At 41.7% G+C, this 19,369-nt stretch overlaps 1 protein-coding gene across 21 annotated transcripts in view; it reads right to left on the bottom strand.

Moving 5' to 3' along the window:
• Positions 1 to 16,786, bottom strand: part of Arb2a (ARB2 cotranscriptional regulator A) — a 415,675-nt gene extending 398,889 nt beyond the window's left edge. For 10 of the 21 annotated variants that reach the window (XM_048424140.3, XM_085676909.2, XM_085676910.2 and 7 more), the window contains exon 1: positions 16,615 to 16,774. Coding sequence is in view for 4 of the 21 variants with exons in the window: in XM_087896754.1 (XP_087752880.1) it covers positions 16,615 to 16,780 (166 nt within the window). In the remaining 17 variants the exon portion in view is untranslated. Of the gene's footprint in view, positions 1 to 16,355; positions 16,555 to 16,614 lie in introns of those variants that run through there. The other 11 variants (XM_087896755.1, XM_087896759.1, XM_048424083.3 and 8 more) reach the window with 9 other exon arrangements.
• Between the last annotated feature and the right edge of the window lie 2,583 nt (positions 16,787 to 19,369).

Genomic DNA, 19,369 nt, shown 5'->3' with positions numbered 1-19,369 from the left:
CAGTAAAAAAAAATGACATCTTGAAATTTACAAGAAAGTGAATGAACTAGGAAAAAAAACCATCCTGAGTGAGGTAAGTCAGACCCAGAAAGACAAACACTCATTCATAAGTGAATATTAGATGTAAAGCAAAGGAAAACCAGACTACAATCCATGGCCCTAGATAAGCTAGTTAAAAAGGGGACCCTAAGAGAGACGTGCATGGAGGGCTTCAGTAAGGGGAAATAGTTAAGATCTCCTGGGTAAACTGGGAGGGGGTCGTAGAAGGGACAGGATGGTGGATGGAGAGGGAGAGCAATGAAAGAGATATCTTAATAGAGGGACATTATGGGAATGCCATTGCCAAGAACAACACCCACACACCTCATTGAACGTGGAGAATTTGAGCTGGCGCCCACACAGTGCCCTCACCCCTTTATTCTAGTCTCTCTGGTGCAAGAAGATACTCTGTAGGCTACGGAAAATGAAAGATGATGCCAACCCAGTCACAAAACCTTTGACCTACAAACTGTTCTGTTTACAAAATATGCTTGGACAATAGTGGTGCAGAACTTGTGGGAACAGCCAACCATTATATGATTTGACCTCAGGCCTACTATATGAAATGGAACCCATACCTGACATTGCTTGGGTAACCAAGAACCAGAGACTAGACAGTTCAGAGGTCTAAGGTAAATCCAAATACTACTGGTCAAAAAAAGTTTTTAATGACTCCTAATAATATTCTGCTATACTCCAAGTGCCTTACCATTGAAGATGTTTCCTCTGGCAGCAGGTAGGACAGATAGAGAGACCCACAGCCAGGCATTTCCCAGAGAACAAGTCTGAATGAGATGTCTCCATCAAATCTCTCCCCTCAGAGCTCAGGGAATCCCACAGAAGAGGAAGCAGAAAGAGTGTAAAAGCCACAGGGGGTGGAGGACACCAGGAGAACAAGGTCCTCTGAATCAATCAAGCAAGGTGTATATGCACTCACAGAGACAGAGGCAGCACACACAGGCCTGCACCAGGTCCTCTGTTTCTATATTATATCTATTAGTTTAGTAGTTTTAGGGGACACCTGAGTGTGACAAAAAGTGGGTCTTCGACTCTAGCACCTGATCTCAGGATTCTTCCTCCAGTTGGCTTGTCGTGCACAACTTCAATATGCTATTTTTTGCTTAATCTTATTATATTTTATATTGCCATTTTTGATTGTTATCTCCTAGAAATCTGTCCTTTTCCAAAGAGAGACAGAATAGGAGTAGATCTGAAGGGGAGGAAAGAGTGAAGCAGAACTGGGAAGAGTAGAGGGAAGGAAAACCATAATCAAGATATAGTGTATGAGAAAAGACTATTTTCAAGTAAAGAAAAAATATGAAAAAAGAAAAAAGAAATTTGATATTCAACAGTATTAAGAGGTAGGACATTTAAAGAATGATTAGGTCATGAGAAGAGAGTCTCATAAATCAATCACCAGAAGAGCTAGTAACAACAGGCTTGTTAAATTCCCTGTATCCTGTGCATGCTTCTCCTGCCCTTCTGACATGTTCTGATGCAGCAATGGAGCTTTTTTTCTGATAAGTTTTTATTACTTTATAAATAATAGGAATCAGAATTTCCACTTCATCCCCTCCTCCCACTCCCCTCCGGCCTCCCCCACTCACCTTCCTTCCCTCCCCCTCCAGTTCTAAGAGAGGGCTGGGTACTCTGCAATGTGGGAAGTCCAAGGCCCTCCCACCTCCATTCAGGCTTTGGAAGCTGTGCATCCAAATAGAATAGGACCCCAAAATGCCAGTACATGCAGTAGAAACAAATCCCAGTGCCATTATCGTTGGCTTCTCAGTTGGCCCTAATTGTCAGCCACATTCAGAGGGTCCGGTTTGATCCCATGCTCGTTCAGTCCCAGTCCAGTTGGATTTGGTGAGCTTCCATTAGTTCAGGCACACTGTCTCAGTGGGTGGACCAACCCCTCGTGGTCTTGACTTCCTTGGTCATATTTTCCCTCCCTTTTATCAGAACTTCTCAGATGCTACAACTGTGAGCACACAAATTTCTATCAATGCTTATCATTTACCTGGGCTATACCTGTTACCTCAACAGAAAATGGATTCCAAAAACCATCATGCCATTAAAGACATAGAAGAAAGCTTAAACTTGAAATGTCCAGAGAAAGAAGAAAATCTACAGAAGCTACACACTGTGGTGATTTCAACTGTATGATACTCTAGAAAATGCAGAACTATGACAATAGAAATTGAACAGATGGTTGCTAGCAGCTGGAGGGTTGGACAGACAAACTAGTGCAGAACAGGAATGTACACTATTCGAAATGATACTAGGGTGATGGACAGGTGGTACACATTGGTCACAACTCTTAGAGGTAACCACAGAAGGAGATTGGAGAAGGGTAAATGGGAGTAGCAGGATACATGTGATCTTGTAGGGAAAAATAAAAAGGGGGGAAGGGTGATTCCTTAAGGAAGGGGAAGAAAGGTGGTTATAGGAGCAGGGAAGAAGATTTCTTCATTAAGGGAACCATTTTAGGGTTGGCAAGTGACTTGGCTCTAGAGGGGAACCCGGGTGTCCACGGGGATGTCCCCTGCTAGGTACTTGGGCAGCAGAGGAGAGGGTGCCTGAACTGGTCTTGTCCCATAGTCACACTGATGAATATCTTGAGTATCATCATAGAACCTTGGTCCGGCAATGGATGGAGATAAAGACAGAAACCCACATCAGAGCACTGGACTGAGCTCCCAAGGTCCAGTTGAAGAGCAGAAGGAGGGAGAAGATGAGCAAGGAAGTCAGGACCGCGAGAGGTTGGTCCACCCACTGAGACAGTGTCCCTGATCTAATGGGAGCTCACCAGATTCAGCTGGACTCCGACTGAACAAGCATGTGATCAAACCAGACTCTCTGAATGTGGCTGACAATGGGGGCTGATTGTGAAGCCATTGATAATGACAACAGGACTTGTTTCTACTGCATTTACTGGCTTTTTGGGACCCTAGTCTTCATAGGCCTGGATGGAGGGGGGAGGGTCTTGGACTTCCCACAGGGCAGGGTACCCTGCCATCTCTTAAGACTGGATGGGGAGGGAGGAGGGGGAGTGGGAGGGGAGTGGGAGAAGGGAAGGAAGTGCAAATTTTTGAATGGAAAAATAAGCATCCAGAGTATGGAAAGTGCACACAACATGCAAACACACACACGCACATACATATGCATAAAAAGAAATAAAATGTGACTTAAAAATTGTTTGGAGACATAAGAAAAAACAAGCTGGGTCCCTTTGTTCCGATAGCCGGCCTGCAGCAAGCCAAGACTGCAGGCAGGGGCACCTCTGACCAGCGAGGGGCTCTGATCCTGTGGAGGGGTAAGTGTATTGTTCCTGACCGCCACATAAGGCCGGTTAGGGAACACACAATATTCCCGCCACCCTTATCTCCCTGACTACTCCAAAGGGGCAGCTTCCCCAGCTAATCCCTCTCTCCTGCTACGCCATCCCAGCTTTCTGCCTGGAACCCATACCCTCCCCTCTCCTTTTTTCGGGGCTTAAATTCCTCCATCTCAGCCGGGGTGGGCACCGCAGGACGTACAGGCGGTGAGTGCAAAGGGACGAAAATCCCTTTGTTCTAATAGCCTGCCTGCAGCAAGCTAAGGCTGCAGGCAAAGTGATTCCTGGATAGCAAGGGGCACTAATCCAGTAGCAAAAGACCCAGCGGAGGGAAGAGCCATTGGAGAGCATCTGAAGGAAGAGATGGGCAGGCGCCAAGGCAAGAATTCCTCCAACAATCTGAAAAACAACACGAAAACACCAGATCCCAGCGATCTTATGACAGAAGGACTTGAACACCCTATACCGGAAGAAGTGGAAAACAGTGTCATTATAAAAGCAATAGAGTCTCTTAAACAGGGTATGAATAACTCACTTAAAGAAATAGAAGAGAAATATAACAAAAAGATGGAAGAAATGAGTAAAGAAATGGAAGACAAATATAACAAAAAGTTTGAAGAAATAAGTAAATTCGTAAATGATACCCTGGGAAACCAAGAAAAAACAATCAAACAGGTAATGGAATCAGTTCAAGAATTGAAAACTGAAATGGAGGCAGTGAAGAAAACGCAAACCGAGGACCGGCAGGATATGGAAAATCGAGGTAAACAAACAGAGACTTCAGGAACAAGCATAACCAATAGAATACAAGAGATAGAAGAACGAATCTCAGATTATGAAGACACCATAGAGAAAATAAATGCCCTGACCAAAGAAAACAGCAAATCCAACAAATTCTCATCACAAAACATTCAGGAAATATGGGACATAATAAAAAAACCAAATCTAAGAATAATAGGAGTAGAAGAAGGAGAAGAATTGCAGACCAAAGGTCCAGAAAATATATTCAACAAAATTATAGAAGAAAACTTTCCCATCCTAAAGAGTGATATTCCTATGAAGGTGCAAGAAGCATACAGAACACCGAATAGACTGGATCAGAAAAAAACATCCCCTCGCCATATAATAATCAAAACACAAAGCATTCAGATTAAAGAAAGGATATTAAGAGCTGCAAAGGAAAAAGGTCAAGTAACCTATAAAGGTAAACCTATCAGACTTACACCAGACTTCTCTATAGAAACCATGAAAGCCAGAAGGTCCTGGATAGAGGTACTGCAGAAACTAAGGGACCATGGATGCAAGCCCAGATTACTATACCCAGCCAAGCTTTCATTCACTATCAATGGAGAAAACAAAATATTCCAGGATAAAAACAAATTTAAACAATACGTAACTACTAATCCAGCCTTACAGAGAATATTAGAAGGAAAATTACATCCCAAGGAATCCAACATTGCCAACACTGACTACAATAACTCAGACATCTAGCGACCCTTCACTAGCACAACTCAAAGAAGGAAAACACATACACTCTATTACCACCAAAAAAAAAAAAAATGACTCGAGTCAACAACCACTGGTCATTAATATCTCTTAATATCAATGGACTCAATTCACCTATAAAGAGGCACAGACTTAGAGATTGGATACGAAAACAGGATCCAACATTCTGCTGTTTACAAGAAACACACCTCAACCACAAAGACAGACACTTACTCAGAGTAAAGGGTTGGGAAAAGGTTTTCCAAGCAAATGGACCTAAGAAACAAGCGGGTGTGGCCATTCTAATATCTAACAAAATCGACTTCAAACTAAAATCAATCAGAAGAGATGGAGATGGACATTTCATACTCATAACAGGAACATCTCATCAGGAAGAAGTCTCAATCCTGAATATCTATGCCCCTAATATAAAGGCACCCACTTATGTAAAAGAAACTCTTCTAGAACTCAAGGCAGTCATCAAACCACACACGCTAATAGTAGGAGACTTCAACACTCCTCTCTCACCAATGGACAGGTCAATCAGACAGAAACCAAACAGAGAATTAAGAGATTTATTGGAGGTATTGAATCAAATGGACTTAACAGACATCTATAGAACACTCCACCCAAATAGGAAAGAATATACCTTCTTCTCTGCAGTTCATGGAACCTTCTCGAAGATTGACCACATACTCGGTAACAAAGCAAACTTCCACAGATACAAAAAAATATTAGTAACCACCTGTGTCTTGTCAGATCACCATGGACTAAAATTAGAATTCAACAACAATGCTAACCCCAGGAAGTCAACAAACTCATGGAAGTTGAACAGTCAACTACTAAATCACCCCTGGGTCAAGGACGAAATTAAGAAAGAAATTAAAGACTTCCTTGAATTTAATGAAAACAAAGACACAACATACTCAAACCTATGGGACACTATGAAAGCAGTGCTAAGAGGAAAGTTCATAGCAATAGGTGCCCAAATAAAGAAAACGGAGAAAGCACACATTGGAGACCTAACAGCACACTTGAAAGCTCTAGAAAAAAAAGAAGCTGATTTACCCAGGAGGAGTAGAAGACTGGAAATAATCAAACTGAGGGCTGAAATCAACAAAATAGAAACAGAGAAAACAATCCAAAGAATCAATGAATCAAAAAGCTGGTTCTTGGAGAAAATCAACAAGATTGACAAACCCCTATCCAAACTAATCAAACGGCAGAGAGAGAACATGCAAATTAATAAGATCAGAAATGAAGAGGGGGACATAACCACAGACACAGAGGAAATTCAGAGAATCATTAGATCTTACTACGAAAGTTTATATGCCACAAAGTTGGAAAATGTAAAAGAAATGGACATTTTTTTAGATAAGTACCATATACCAAAGTTGAACCAAGAACAGGCGAACAATCTAAATAGACCTGTTAGTCGCGAAGAATTAGAAGCTACTATCAAAAATCTCCCTACCAAAAAAAGCCCAGGACCAGATGGTTTCAATGCAGAATTCTACCAGAACTTCCAGGAAGAGCTAATACCTATACTCCTTAACGTATTCCACAATATAGAAACAGAAGAGTCATTGCCTAACTCCTTTTATGAAGCTACAGTTACCCTAATACCAAAACCACACAAAGACACAACCAAGAAAGAGAATTACAGGCCAATCTCACTCATGAACATCGACGCGAAAATTCTCAATAAAATACTGGCAAACCGTATCCAAGAGCACATTAGAAAAATTATCCATTATGATCAAGTCGGCTTCATTCCAGAGATGCAGGGCTGGTTCAACATTCGCAAATCTATCAATGTAATCCATCATATAAATAAACTGAAAGAAAAAAACCATATGATCATCTCACTAGATGCTGAAAAAGCATTTGACAAAATTCAACACCCATTTATGATAAAGGTGTTGGAGAGACTGGGGATACAAGGATCATACCTAAATATAATAAAAGCAATATACAGCAAGCCGACAGCTAACATCAAACTGAATGGAGAGAAACTCAAAGCCTTTCCACTAAAATCAGGAACGCGACAAGGCTGTCCACTCTCTCCATACCTTTTCAATATAGTGCTTGAAGTTCTAGCAATAGCAATAAGACAACATAAGGAGATCAAGGGGATTCGTATTGGAAAGGATGAAGTCAAACTTTCGTTATTTGCTGACGATATGATAGTTTACATAAGTGACCCCAAAAACTCTACCAAAGAACTCCTACAGCTGATAAACACGTTTAGTAACGTGGCAGGATACAAGATCAACTCCAAAAAATCAGTGGCCTTCCTATATACAAAGGATAAAGAAGCAGAGAGTGAAATCAGAGAAACATCACCTTTCATGATAGCCACAAATAGTATAAAATATCTTGGGGTTACTCTAACCAAGGAAGTGAAAGACCTATTTGACAAAAACTTTAAGTCTTTGAAGAAAGAAATTGAGGAGGATACCAGAAAATGGAAAGACCTCCCCTGCTCTTGGATTGGGAGAATCAATATAGTAAAAATGGCAATTCTACCAAAAGCAATCTATAGATTCAATGCAATCCCCATCAAAATCCCATCAAACTTCTTCACAGACCTTGAGAGAACAATAATCAAGTTTATATGGCAAAACAAAAAACCCAGGATAGCCAAAACAATCTTATACAATAAAGGAACTTCAGGAGGCATTACCATCCCTGACTTCAAACTCTATTATAGAGCTACAGTATTGAAAACAGCTTGGTATTGGCATAAGAACAGAGAAATCGACCTTTGGAATCGAATAGAAGACCCGGATATTAACCCACAAACCTATGAGCACCTAATTTTTGACAAGGGAGCTAAAGGTATACAATGGAAGAAGGAAAGCATCTTTAACAAATGGTGCTGGCATAACTGGATGTCAACCTGTAAAAAAATGAAAGTAGATCCATATCTATCACCATGCACAAAAATCAAGTCCAAATGGATTAAAGACATCAACATTAATCCGTCCACTTTGAACCTGATAGAAGAGAAAGTGGGAAGTAGTCTACAAGATATAGGCACAGGAGGCCTCTTCCTAAGTAGGACCCCAGCAGCACAGACAATAAGAGAAACAATGAATAAATGGGATCTACTGAAACTGAGAAGCTTCTGTAAAGCAAAGGACACAGTCAGTAGGACAAAAAGGCTGCCTTCTGACTGGGAGAAGATCTTCACCAACCCCTCATCAGACAAAGGACTGATCTCCAAAATATACAAAGAACTCAAGAAACTAGGCACTAAATCTCTAATTAACCCAATTAAAAAATGGGGTACTGAACTTAACAGAGAATTCACAACAGATGAACTTCAAATGGCCAGAAAACACTTAAGGTCATGCTCAACCTCCTTAGCGATCAGGGAAATTCAAATCAAAACCACTTTGAGATACCATCTTACACCTGTCAGAATAGCTAAAGTCAAAAACACCAATGATAGCCTATGCTGGAGAGGATGTGGGGTGAGGGGAACACTCATCCATTGTTGGTGGGAATGCAAACTTGTGCAGCCACTGTGGAAATCAGTGTGGCGGTTTCTCAGGAAACTGGGAGTCAACCTCCCTCAGGACCCAGCAATTCCACTCTTGGGAATATACCCTAAAGATTCCCTAACATACTACAAAAGCATTTGTTCTACTATGTTCATAGCAGCACTATTTGTAATAGCCAGAACCTGGAAACAGCCTAGGTGCCCCTCAATAGAAGAATGGTTAAAAAAGGTGTGGAACACATACACATTAGAGTTTTACTCAGCGGTAAAAAACAATGACATCTTGAATTTTGCATGCAAATGGATGGAAATAGAAAACGCTTTACTGAGTGAGGTGAGCCAGACCCAAAAAGAGGAACACGGTATGTATTCACTCATTAGTGGATTCTAACCATAATTAAAGGTCTTTGAGCCTATTATTCGTGATCCTAGAGAAGCTAAATAAGAAGATGAACCTGATGAAGATTATTTACCTATCCACCAGGAGGTAGGAAATAGTCAAGAGTCCCAGGTAACCTCGGGTGCATGGGGGGGTGGGAGGGTTGATGGAAGGGGAGAGGGTTAGAGAGAAGGGAGTAGGGGAGGAATGGGGAAAGCTCGGTGGCCTGGGATGGGGGGGGAGGGAGGGAGGATGAATATGGGAGCAGGGAAGAATATATTTCAACTAAGGGAGTCATTTTAGGGTTTACAGGAGACTTGATTATAAATGGGATCCCAGGTCCAAGGAGAGATCCCCCAGATTGTTCTCTGGACAGAGGAGAGGGTGCCTGAATCGGCTGTGGCCCATAACCATACTGATGTATATTTTGCTTGTCACCATAGATCCTTCATCTGGCGAAGGACGGGGATAAAGTCGGAGACCCATATTGGAGCACCGGACTGAGCCCCCCGAGGTCCAAATGAGGAACAGAAGGAGGAAGAACATGAAAAACGAAATCAGTACTGCGAGGGATGCTATCACCCACTGATACAATGGAACGGATCTAATGAGAGTTTACCAAGGCCAGTTGGACTGGGACTGAACGAGGAAGTGATCTTACCAGATTCTCGGAATTTGATCGGATTCTCTGAATGTGGCTGGCCTGAAGTCTTTCTGAAAAGCCATTGACTATGACACTGGGACCTGTTTCCTCTACATATACTGGATTTTGGGGATCAAGTCAGTTTGGACACTCACCTACTGGACCTGGAGGGAGGGGGGAGGAACTTGAACTTCCCACAGGGCAGGAAACCCTGACTGCCCTAAGGGACGAAGAGGGAGGAGGAGAGGGAGTGGGGGGAGTGGGAGGGGGTTGGGAAGAGGGGCGGAAATGGAAACTTTTATAATTTAATAAAATTTACTTTAAAAAAAAAAAAGAAAAAACAAGCTGTTATTCTACCCATCCCCTCCATTGTATCTTGGTTATCAGAAGTACAGGAAAGCAAGTGAAAAAAAAACATAATTAAAAAGTCGTACTTAAGGATCTAATCCTAACTGGCCTCATTCACACCTGGACTTGACATTTCATAATGAGACTCTGGATTTTGAAGTGCTATAATAATCAAATGAGATAAATGGAGGGCCTGAGAAGTGGTGGATATTCTCTGTATACAGGAAGGATATGAACCACCATGGGCTGTGGTATCATCCCAAATGTCCCCTGATGAGACCTAACCCCGAAGAGTCATAACTCCCAACACCATATAAGAGATGGCTTGTATAACCAACAGCAGACAGAGTAATGCTATAATAGCTTTGAATTACATTACAAAAAATCTTAGTGTTCATTTGGGGCATTCCCTCCCTATATCCACTCATTGCTCCTTCTCTCTCCTCTTCCCACTTCCCCTCTTCTCTTTCTCAGGTGACTGGGTTTGTGAAAGTCATATTATGACCAGCCCTATCAAGAACTCCACATGTTAAGTGAGGCTTCCAGCAAACAGCCATGTGAGTGAGCTCGGAGTAGATCCTACAGATCCAAATTAGAGACAAAAGCAGCCCTGGCTGATAACTTAATTTCATCGGGGACTCTAATTCAGAGCTTCCCAGCCAAAAGGTTCCTAAGTCTCTGACATCGAGAGGCTGTGTGAGATGACACAGGCTTCTGCTTCAAGCTGCGAAATTTGGGGATAATTTATTACACAGCAATAGGCAACATATATTTAAATCCTTAATGAACTAGTGAATGTCACTTAGGCTTCCAAATTCATTAGTTCTCATCAGCACGGAATTGCCTAGTGATTTTCCAATTCAACAGTAATTTATGTTCCATGCAAGGAAGAAGCCTCCTTTAGATCTGCTAAAACAGGAATGATATCTTTAACATCCTTTGGATTTCAAAACAAACAATAAAAAATTAGTATATAATTTGGCATTTTTCAGTATTGAGTTGACCTAGCTGAAAATCTGTATTCATTTTAAGAAAAGAGAAACAGAATGAAAATGGGAGTAAGAAACCTTACATTTTTAATTAAAATACAAACACATATGCTTGTTTTGATAAAAGTAATTATGCAAGCTTCTTTTAAGAAAAATATTCGGAATAAATAAGTTGCTTTAAACAGTTTACTTTCAATGATAAACAAAACTATCCAGTGTCTTAGCAGTTCTTGTAGTATTCCTGATGCATATAAAATTTCCACCACAACCATCAGCATTCATCTCAAAGGATGAATTCCTGGTTCTAAATAAACTCTAATCAAAACCACCTGTCAAACACATCATACAAACTGACTTAAAATACTGACCATCTATAAAAAGGCATTCAATAACTCTGTAAGAGTAGGAAATAGATTTTTTTTAAAAATGTTCTGATGCCAGAGTGAAAAGATCCACACAGCCACCAGTAAAATCAATTTTGCTGGTCCTAGAACAAAACCTATAGTTCAGACCAGAATTCAATTTATAGAAAATACCAATACCCTGACAGAAGAAAACCGGAGAGACTAGCGACCAGGGTACATGCGAATCTAGTAGAGACAGCAAGCTTTCACTGCTCAGAGCAGTCTACACCTGGTGTCAAACTCCAAACCCTGAAAGTATCTAGAAAGAAACAAGAAAAGGTGTGGCATAACCACAGAAGCAGAAAGCAATCAGTCTGGTCATGCTGAAACGTGTATGGTACAGGAATCAAAATGTCGAATGCTATAAGCATAGCAGACTGAGCAGTAAAAGCAAGTAGTAAGAGTCTGTGTCCATGAACTTCCACAGTCTCATTGGCAGGAGTGCAACCAGAGGAAGACAGGGTTCATTGCCAGGGAGATACAACCTTACCCAAGACTACCAATGAAAGCCTCACGTAGTAGGGACTTCTTATTTTCAGGTCAAAATCATGGATTTTTTACTTAAATTAAATAGAAACATATCCTAAGGTTACTCAACTTTTAAACTCTGTCTTACACAGGCTATTGTTCATTGTGGTACCAGCGACGAATACCAGGGCCTCACACATATTAAGGAAACGGTCTACCACCAAGCTATATCCCCTTCCCTTTTTAAAAACTATCTTATTTTGAGACAGAGTCTCGCAAAATTGCTAAGCTTCTTGCCCCATCCTGCTGAGTACCTGAGCCCACAGGTACATGCCTCCATACCTGGCTCTGTGCAGTGTTATAGAGAATAATGTTCTAGTATTTTCTTATATAGCTGAGCAACATTTAGGATAAAAATAAACACATCTGTGATAAAAAAATAAATAAATAAAACTCTAAAGATCCAACAGTTAATAATTTTGCCCAAGGTAGAATAAGGTCAGAGTATTCTGCAAAATTGAATCACGACTGTTTTACTGGCACAAGTAATCAATACTTCCTCAAACCAATTGTCATAAACAAACAGATTTTTCAAAGGTAGTATTATTTCCTGGTCTTGGGTCTTTCTCATCTATATACCTATATATGTGCTCCAAATCCCTTCGCGTACAGCTCATGCTGCATCTTCCTACACCATGCAAGCATTCAGACATTCCTGACACATCACCACAGGATGAAGACTCCTGATGTGAGCCTAGAAATGCTACCTATCTCCCACACGGTTTATAACAACACCGTTGTGTACTGGTTGTAACCGTAGTTCTAAGGACGTTTACACGGCCTCAGTTCACAATCCAAGTCTAATTACCACCCCATAACCTCTGAACAAACCAAGACTGAGTTTATGATGACTCAACACTATGCTTAAACCAAATATAAACCCTGTTGTGAAGAATGTACATACAATGAATGCTGTTGCCCTGGTAGTATGTCCTGACAGTAATATTTTCTCTGAAACAAAAATTACTACATACATTGCAAACTAGAGTGCTTGGGGGGGGGGGGGTAGTGATGTAGAGAACATTACAACATTACATATAAGAAAAATTTTAGAGGGCAACATGGTGGTCATGTCTTTAATCCCAGCTTTTGGGAGGCAGAGGCAAGTGGATTTGTTTAAGTTCAAGACTAGCCTGGACTACATGGTAAGTTCCAGGTCAGCCATAGTTATATAATGAGAGTCTGTCTGGAAAAAAAAAAAAAGTTACACTCAATTAAATCACTATCATAGAAACAAAAATCATGAAATACATAGTCTCAAGAACTTAGCTGATTCTTCAGGACTACGACATAACTCACATCTTCCAAACAATGGCTACACACCACATACATTGAAACATATTTCCTGATACAGAGCAGGTCTCCCTGGATTACATGCTGAGAGGGGACTGGGGATCTACACTACTCTCATGACTGGGTTGCTGGTCCCTGTCCAAGCTGGCAGCCATGCCGCGCTCTGGCTTTATTACTGGTCCCTTTGTCACTGTCCTTCTAGCCACCAACTTATCTTTCCTCTTCATCATTTTGCCTTCGTTTCCTTCTCTTCTCAGCTAGCAAACAAAGGGGGCCTACTTCACAGGTACAAGCATCCAATCAATACCTTTTTCCTTTCAATTAAAGAATAAAACAACAAAGTGAAGCAGGGAGATCTTTGGTTTCTCTGAGTTGTTTTCATCATAATCTGATACTGAAAGTTTTGTTCATTGTACAAGAAAGACTACAGTTCTGTTTTTCCTTTCTGTTTAATTTCTAAGTATGGGATGATTGTAGCTAGCTAGCCTGCAGTCATTTGAGGGTTTTTACCATTATAGACCTTTGGGGTTAAAAAGAAAAAAAAAAATGGGTGTTTGCCATCTTAAAAGGTAGTCAAATACTTTAAAATATCACTTAAAATTAAATAATATTTAATTTTATATAATTAAAATTATTTTTTTATTAAAAAATTAAAAATACTTAAAATTAAATCTCAAAAAGTTTTACTAAAATCAGATCTTAAATTAACAAGCTCAAGAGATAGGTCAGTGCCACAGCATCTGTCTAGCATGCATAAGGCGCTGGTTCAATCCCTAGCATCACACCTTCCCTCCAAAAGCTGGGAATGGTTACCACCCCTGCCAGCCTATAATCTCAGTTATGTGTGGAGCTGTGGTAGAAGAATCATGAGTTTGAAGTCAGCCTGATTGCAAAAAGTATTCCCAACAACTCCAAAGAAGACATGTGGCCAAAAAACATGGTCGAAAATATTTAACATCAATTATTATAGGGCTGTGAATCAAAAGGACAGATAATGCTATATAGTGATGACTATAGCAATTACTGTTTTAAAAGGTTTGGTCAAGAGGTGGAGAAATATTCTGAACACTGTGGGGAACATAGAGCCCTGTGCATTGCCGGTAGAAAGAAAAATCAGGGAGTCATTGTGGCAAACAGTACAGCAGTCCCTTCAAACCTCAGACAGAATTATAAATAGCTGTGTCACCATAACAAACACTAAGGTAATCAACACAAAAGAGAAAAGGTTCCCAATGTCAGAGGTTTCAGTACAACTTTGGTTGACCCTGTTGCTTTTGTACCTGTGCAATGGTGCACATTATGGTGGGAGCAGAAAGGAGCATATGACACAGCAAACTGCTCATTTATTAGCCAAGAAGCAAAAGGAAGAAGGGGCTAAGGCAGCACTACCCCCTTCAAGGTTATGCCCTCAATGGGCTGAAACCTCCAACCAGGACCCACTTTTTCCCCAGAGCACTTCTCTAAGAACCAAACCTTAAGATAGGAATATTCAAGATACAAATGATTCCAAAACACCATGTAATCAATCCGTTTCATTTATGAAAACATAACCTGAAGAAATGACAGTAAGACAAACGTTTATGCACACAGCAGCATCATTTACACTAGCCCAAAACTAAAAGCAACCCAAGTGTCCCCAGGTAAAAGGTAATACGTGTATACAGTGATTATTATAGTCAGCTTTTAAAGGACGACATTCTGACATATGCAATAACACAGTTGAAACTTGGGGACATTATTCTGAGTTAACTAAGGACAAATGTTGTAACTAAGTACACTCATATGATAAGTCCACAGCGTCAGAGTCACAGACACAGAACCTCTGCTGCTAGGGGGCTACAGGTAGTTGGTAATGAGGAGTTTGTGTTTATCAGGTCCAGAGTTTCATTTAGGGAAGGTGAAAAGTACTAAAGACAAACGGCAGAGATGGCTACACCACCATGTGAGCATATGCTGCGCCACTAAACTGAATCCTTGAAAGTATTAAGATGCTTTATGTTTGGTACATCTTACTATAGTGATAAAGTAAATGAAAAGTAAAATTGGTATAGAGAAGTATTTAAATGTTGGCGCTATCGGACAAACTCAATCTAACAAAAACAAAGGCAACACACATTACATTTGCTGACTTAATATTGGTAATTCTGTTGGAGCTCAATAAACAGCATGAAAACACCTTCAATGTGTACTGACCCAAATTCTTCTCACCAAGTTAAGTTGCCAGTCAGTAAATAGGTTCTCTCAAGAACATAACGAATCACTCTGCAGACAAGTGGTAACAAGTGTTTCCGCCTTAGAGCCTGTGTAGTCCGCTAAAACATACCCCACAGCCGCAGAGCGCAGCCCTCCCTAAACTCAGCCCTCTGCTCAACTAGCCCTTTACAAAGAGCCTGCCCACCTTCTCAAACCCAGCCCTCCCATCAGTCTCGTCTCCACACACACACACACACACACACACACACACACACACACACACACACACACACACTTGCTTCATTGCTCCTTGTGCTCCTCACTACTTTTTGTGCATTTGCTTCTGGATTGTTCTCCGCCCACTGGGATAGAAGCACACAGGACTTTCTTTTTCGTGCACCACTGGCTTCTCTGAACTTGGGAACAAGTGGGGAATTACCTGACTCACTGAAGGTGACTAGTCAACACAGTCAGAAGAATGAAAAGCTCGATGCTCACAGCTTTTAAATCCTATTTCCCTCTTGGCCTGGATACTGTTCTACCACTTCCAAGTGCTGCTGCAGTCCCAGAGGAAACGCCATTGCAGCCACCTCTATTAAAGGGACTAGACTCCTAGTTTAAACCAGGAAAAGTTTACAGGAAGCTCCACACCAGCACTGCCACAGGAACCGGAGTTTAGCACCAAAAAAGTGCTCAGACTCAGCTTCAGAAAGAGTGAGGGCATCAGTCCTTGTCAAGAAAGGATAAGGAACAATGAAAACAAACCGCTTTTGACGAGCTTTAAGGCAAGGCCAAACCATGAACTTTACGAACACCACCACACAATACCTATTAAAACCAAACAAACCAAGGCAGTAGCAGGTCCAGAACAGAACTTTCCCTACCCAACTTTCAATAAACAGAAAATGCTATGTGTCTTTAAAATGCAGCCCAAACACACGCAGACAGAAGTTACTAGTCCCAAAAGATGGAAATCGAGAAGCACAAGACGTGGGAGAAATGCCTGCTTCCAATCATAAGTAACTTTGAGAAGAATGTCTACAGCCCACTAACGTTCACACCATAAACCTTTGATGGCATTTCATAACTACACTTTAACGTCGCAGTAAAAGTATACCAAAGTTTTAGTGGTTAACATTTTTCGTATAAAAAACAACAACTGACACAACTTCAGCCAGACAAGTGTAATACAGTAAGTGGAGGGTCCCTTACTGCATCTAAGGTCTCTGGTGACCACCAGAGCCTCCGGGGCTCAGATACAAGGCCAGCCACCACAGGCCACACGTGTCCCTCCGGCCTGGAGAGTGGAAAAGGAGGCGGCCCTTCTGCCAGGTCTAGGACAGACACAGGTCAGAGACGCGCCCTGGAGACGATGCCTGCCTCTGACAGCGCCGCCCGAGAGCTGGCCAGGCCAACCCCGCCAGGGTCCCGCCGCAGTGGCGGGGCGCAGAGGTGGCCAGCGCCGTCCTACCTGAGCTCTGCCCCCAGCTGCACGGCTGAGGGGGTTGGCGGGAGGAGGCGTGGCCTTCCAGCTCGCTGGGCGAACTCCCTCGCGCGCTATCCACCACTTTCTCGGGATCCGCGCCCGACCAAATTCGAGTTGCACTTCCGGGGTCTGCAGGGGACTTAAACGTCATTACGCAGGCGACGGCCGCAGCGCCAACCACCCGGAAATGGGCGGGGCGGCCTCTGCTTCTGTGTCTCCGGCGCTGCGCTGGCTGCTGGAGGGAGGCGGGCCGGCGTTAGGGCGGCCAGCCAACGTGGAAGCCTGGTTGTGGAAGAGGAAAGTCTGTATTCCCTGGGGGAATGGCCCATGCCTTCACCCTGCCTGAATCCTCAAGATGAGACAGGAGCCGTATGTTACAAAGATTGCTTTTACCACAAATTAAGTTAACGCTAACATCCTAAAGTCAGCTGACTCAAATGGAAGTGCACTGGTATCCTGTTCTTCCAAATACGGTTGAGAAATGCTTCTCTTAAAGGTAGATTAGGAGTGAGCGATAGACACAAATGGTTTTAATTTTTTACATGCTATACTGATTTGTTTTTGATTCTGAAACCATTGTTTGCCAATTAAGACCAAAGCAAACACTGGAGACACAGAGCTAAGACTGACCCCTCAGGAAACTGAGGAAAGGCTGGTAGCTACCAAACCTTCATTTGTAATATTTTCAGAGAGACGGTTTCAGAATTCTTGAAAGTATACTGTATCTTATTCCACTAATTTGTACTTCTTCATCTCAGCTCCTGCTTCTTTCAGAACAAAGGGCAATGTGATTTATTGACAGTGTGCCTGATCCACTAAAATGTCAACAGGAAGAGAACAATGACTTCGTCTTGTCCTTTTAAGGTATCTTCAACCAAAATATACAATAGGCGTCGTTTGAATAATTAATTCTGCACTGTTACACTACTTGGAGAGAAAATGTAAAGGAATACTCTTGAGGGAAAACAACCTATTGAAACAGCCAAGAGTGCCTGGGAAGAAGCCACAGCCCTAAGACTGCTACGATTTTGTTTCCGGCTAGAATTCAAGTGATTGGTGGGGTAGAGCTTTAAAGCGAGGAGCTCTGAAAAGCTTTGTATACTGTGAGAAATTGGAATTTTGTGCTTCAGACAGTTTTTTCAATCATGAAAGCAACATACTTTGATTTTGGTTGGCTGACAACCATGACTAAGTTCATTAAAATAAATCTGCAGGACTCAAGAGATAACTTAGCTGTTAAGAGCACTTACTATTCTTCCAGAGAACCTGAGTTTGGTTCTCTGCACTCACATCACCTGCAGAGCTCACAAGTGCCTAGAACTCCAGTTCCAGAGGATCCCATGCCTCCAGTGACCTGTGCACACGAGTGTTTCACATAGGCACACACACATACACACACTGTTACTTTTTTTTTTCTGGCCAAAAAACCTATGCAAATAATCCCTATCAGACCAAATCAGACCGAATTAAAAGATGCCCAGGTTTAATGAATGGCAATACTACCTGGTAGCCCTGGGAAAACATGGAGAGGAGAAGAGGAAAAAGGAGAGAAGAGGGGGAACAGGAAGACCACGTGGTTCATTCTCTTGGGGGCAGTTTAATAGCCTATGGAAGTGGTCCTGACCTTCCCTGGGGAGTGTTTTCCATTTGGCAGGTTTTCTCGGAGGCGGAGTTTGGACTGAGACAACTTGCAGGGGAATGAAGTTTTCTACCCACATTCCAAAAATGGATGTCAGGGGACTGGGGTGAAACCCCCAAAGAAATATTCCAGACTCTTCGTATAAAGGGCTGTCAAGGAGCTGAGGTGACGATTCCGACCAAACAGTCACAATGAGGCATGTCTTGAAACTATCAGGAACTAAGAGAGTCCCAATGAGGCTTTCAATACAGCATCCTTGAGACAAAAGAAAAGTGAATAGGAAAAGCAGGGAAATCTGGATAAAAGTGTAAAGTTATTTTTAATAATGTGTTAGGAACTATACCAAAAGACGAGTGGCTTGACCTTCCAGTATGGCACGAGATAAAGCCCACGCAAAGATGGAAAGTAGTAAGCTTCTTGCCATTGACACAAATGGATAGTTCATCCAACAATTCAGAGCTCCGAGGGAATGAATATAACATCACTTTTTTCCTGTGTGTTTCAGCGAGGTTCTAAATTTATAGAGACAAGCCAGTCCCTCTGTGTCCCTCTGAACACCTCACACACAGAAACAAATGGAGGTTTAGTTATAACTACTTTAACCCAGTAAGTTTATTATTAAGCAAAAGAAATGGATATTTCCGTAAGAACAACCGGTAGTATATATTCTTTTCATATCTACTGCTCCAAATTGTCAGCAATCAAAAATGAGGTTATGTACTGAAAACAGAATGAGTCTTTTTCTTCCCCTCACTGCCACCTAAATAGTAGATTCCCCAGGGTACAAAAATATTTCCCATAAATCTCTGAAGAAAAAAAAGGAGACAAAGTAATAAAAGTGTTGCATGAACCTAGATATTTCTGTTGGAATTACAGTAGCAGTGTGCAGTGGAGAAGCAACTATTAGAAGAGGAATTATGCACATATGGCACAAATTCTTTCTTTCTTTAATATAACACAAAATTTCCCAGTCTTTTTCACAACAGCCGTCTATGTCGGCCATGCTACTTTGTTTAGCTACAGTTTTAATTTATACACCTCTATGGAAGTCAGACACAACTTTCTCTAACCATACCTCTTTTGTGCTTTGAGTTCTGACAG

The sequence above is a fragment of the Myodes glareolus genome, chromosome 15 (assembly GCF_982192425.1).
Source record: "Myodes glareolus chromosome 15, mMyoGla1.1, whole genome shotgun sequence".
Taxonomy (NCBI): domain Eukaryota; kingdom Metazoa; phylum Chordata; class Mammalia; order Rodentia; family Cricetidae; genus Myodes; species Myodes glareolus.
This window is presented reverse-complemented; position numbering and strand designations above follow the sequence as displayed.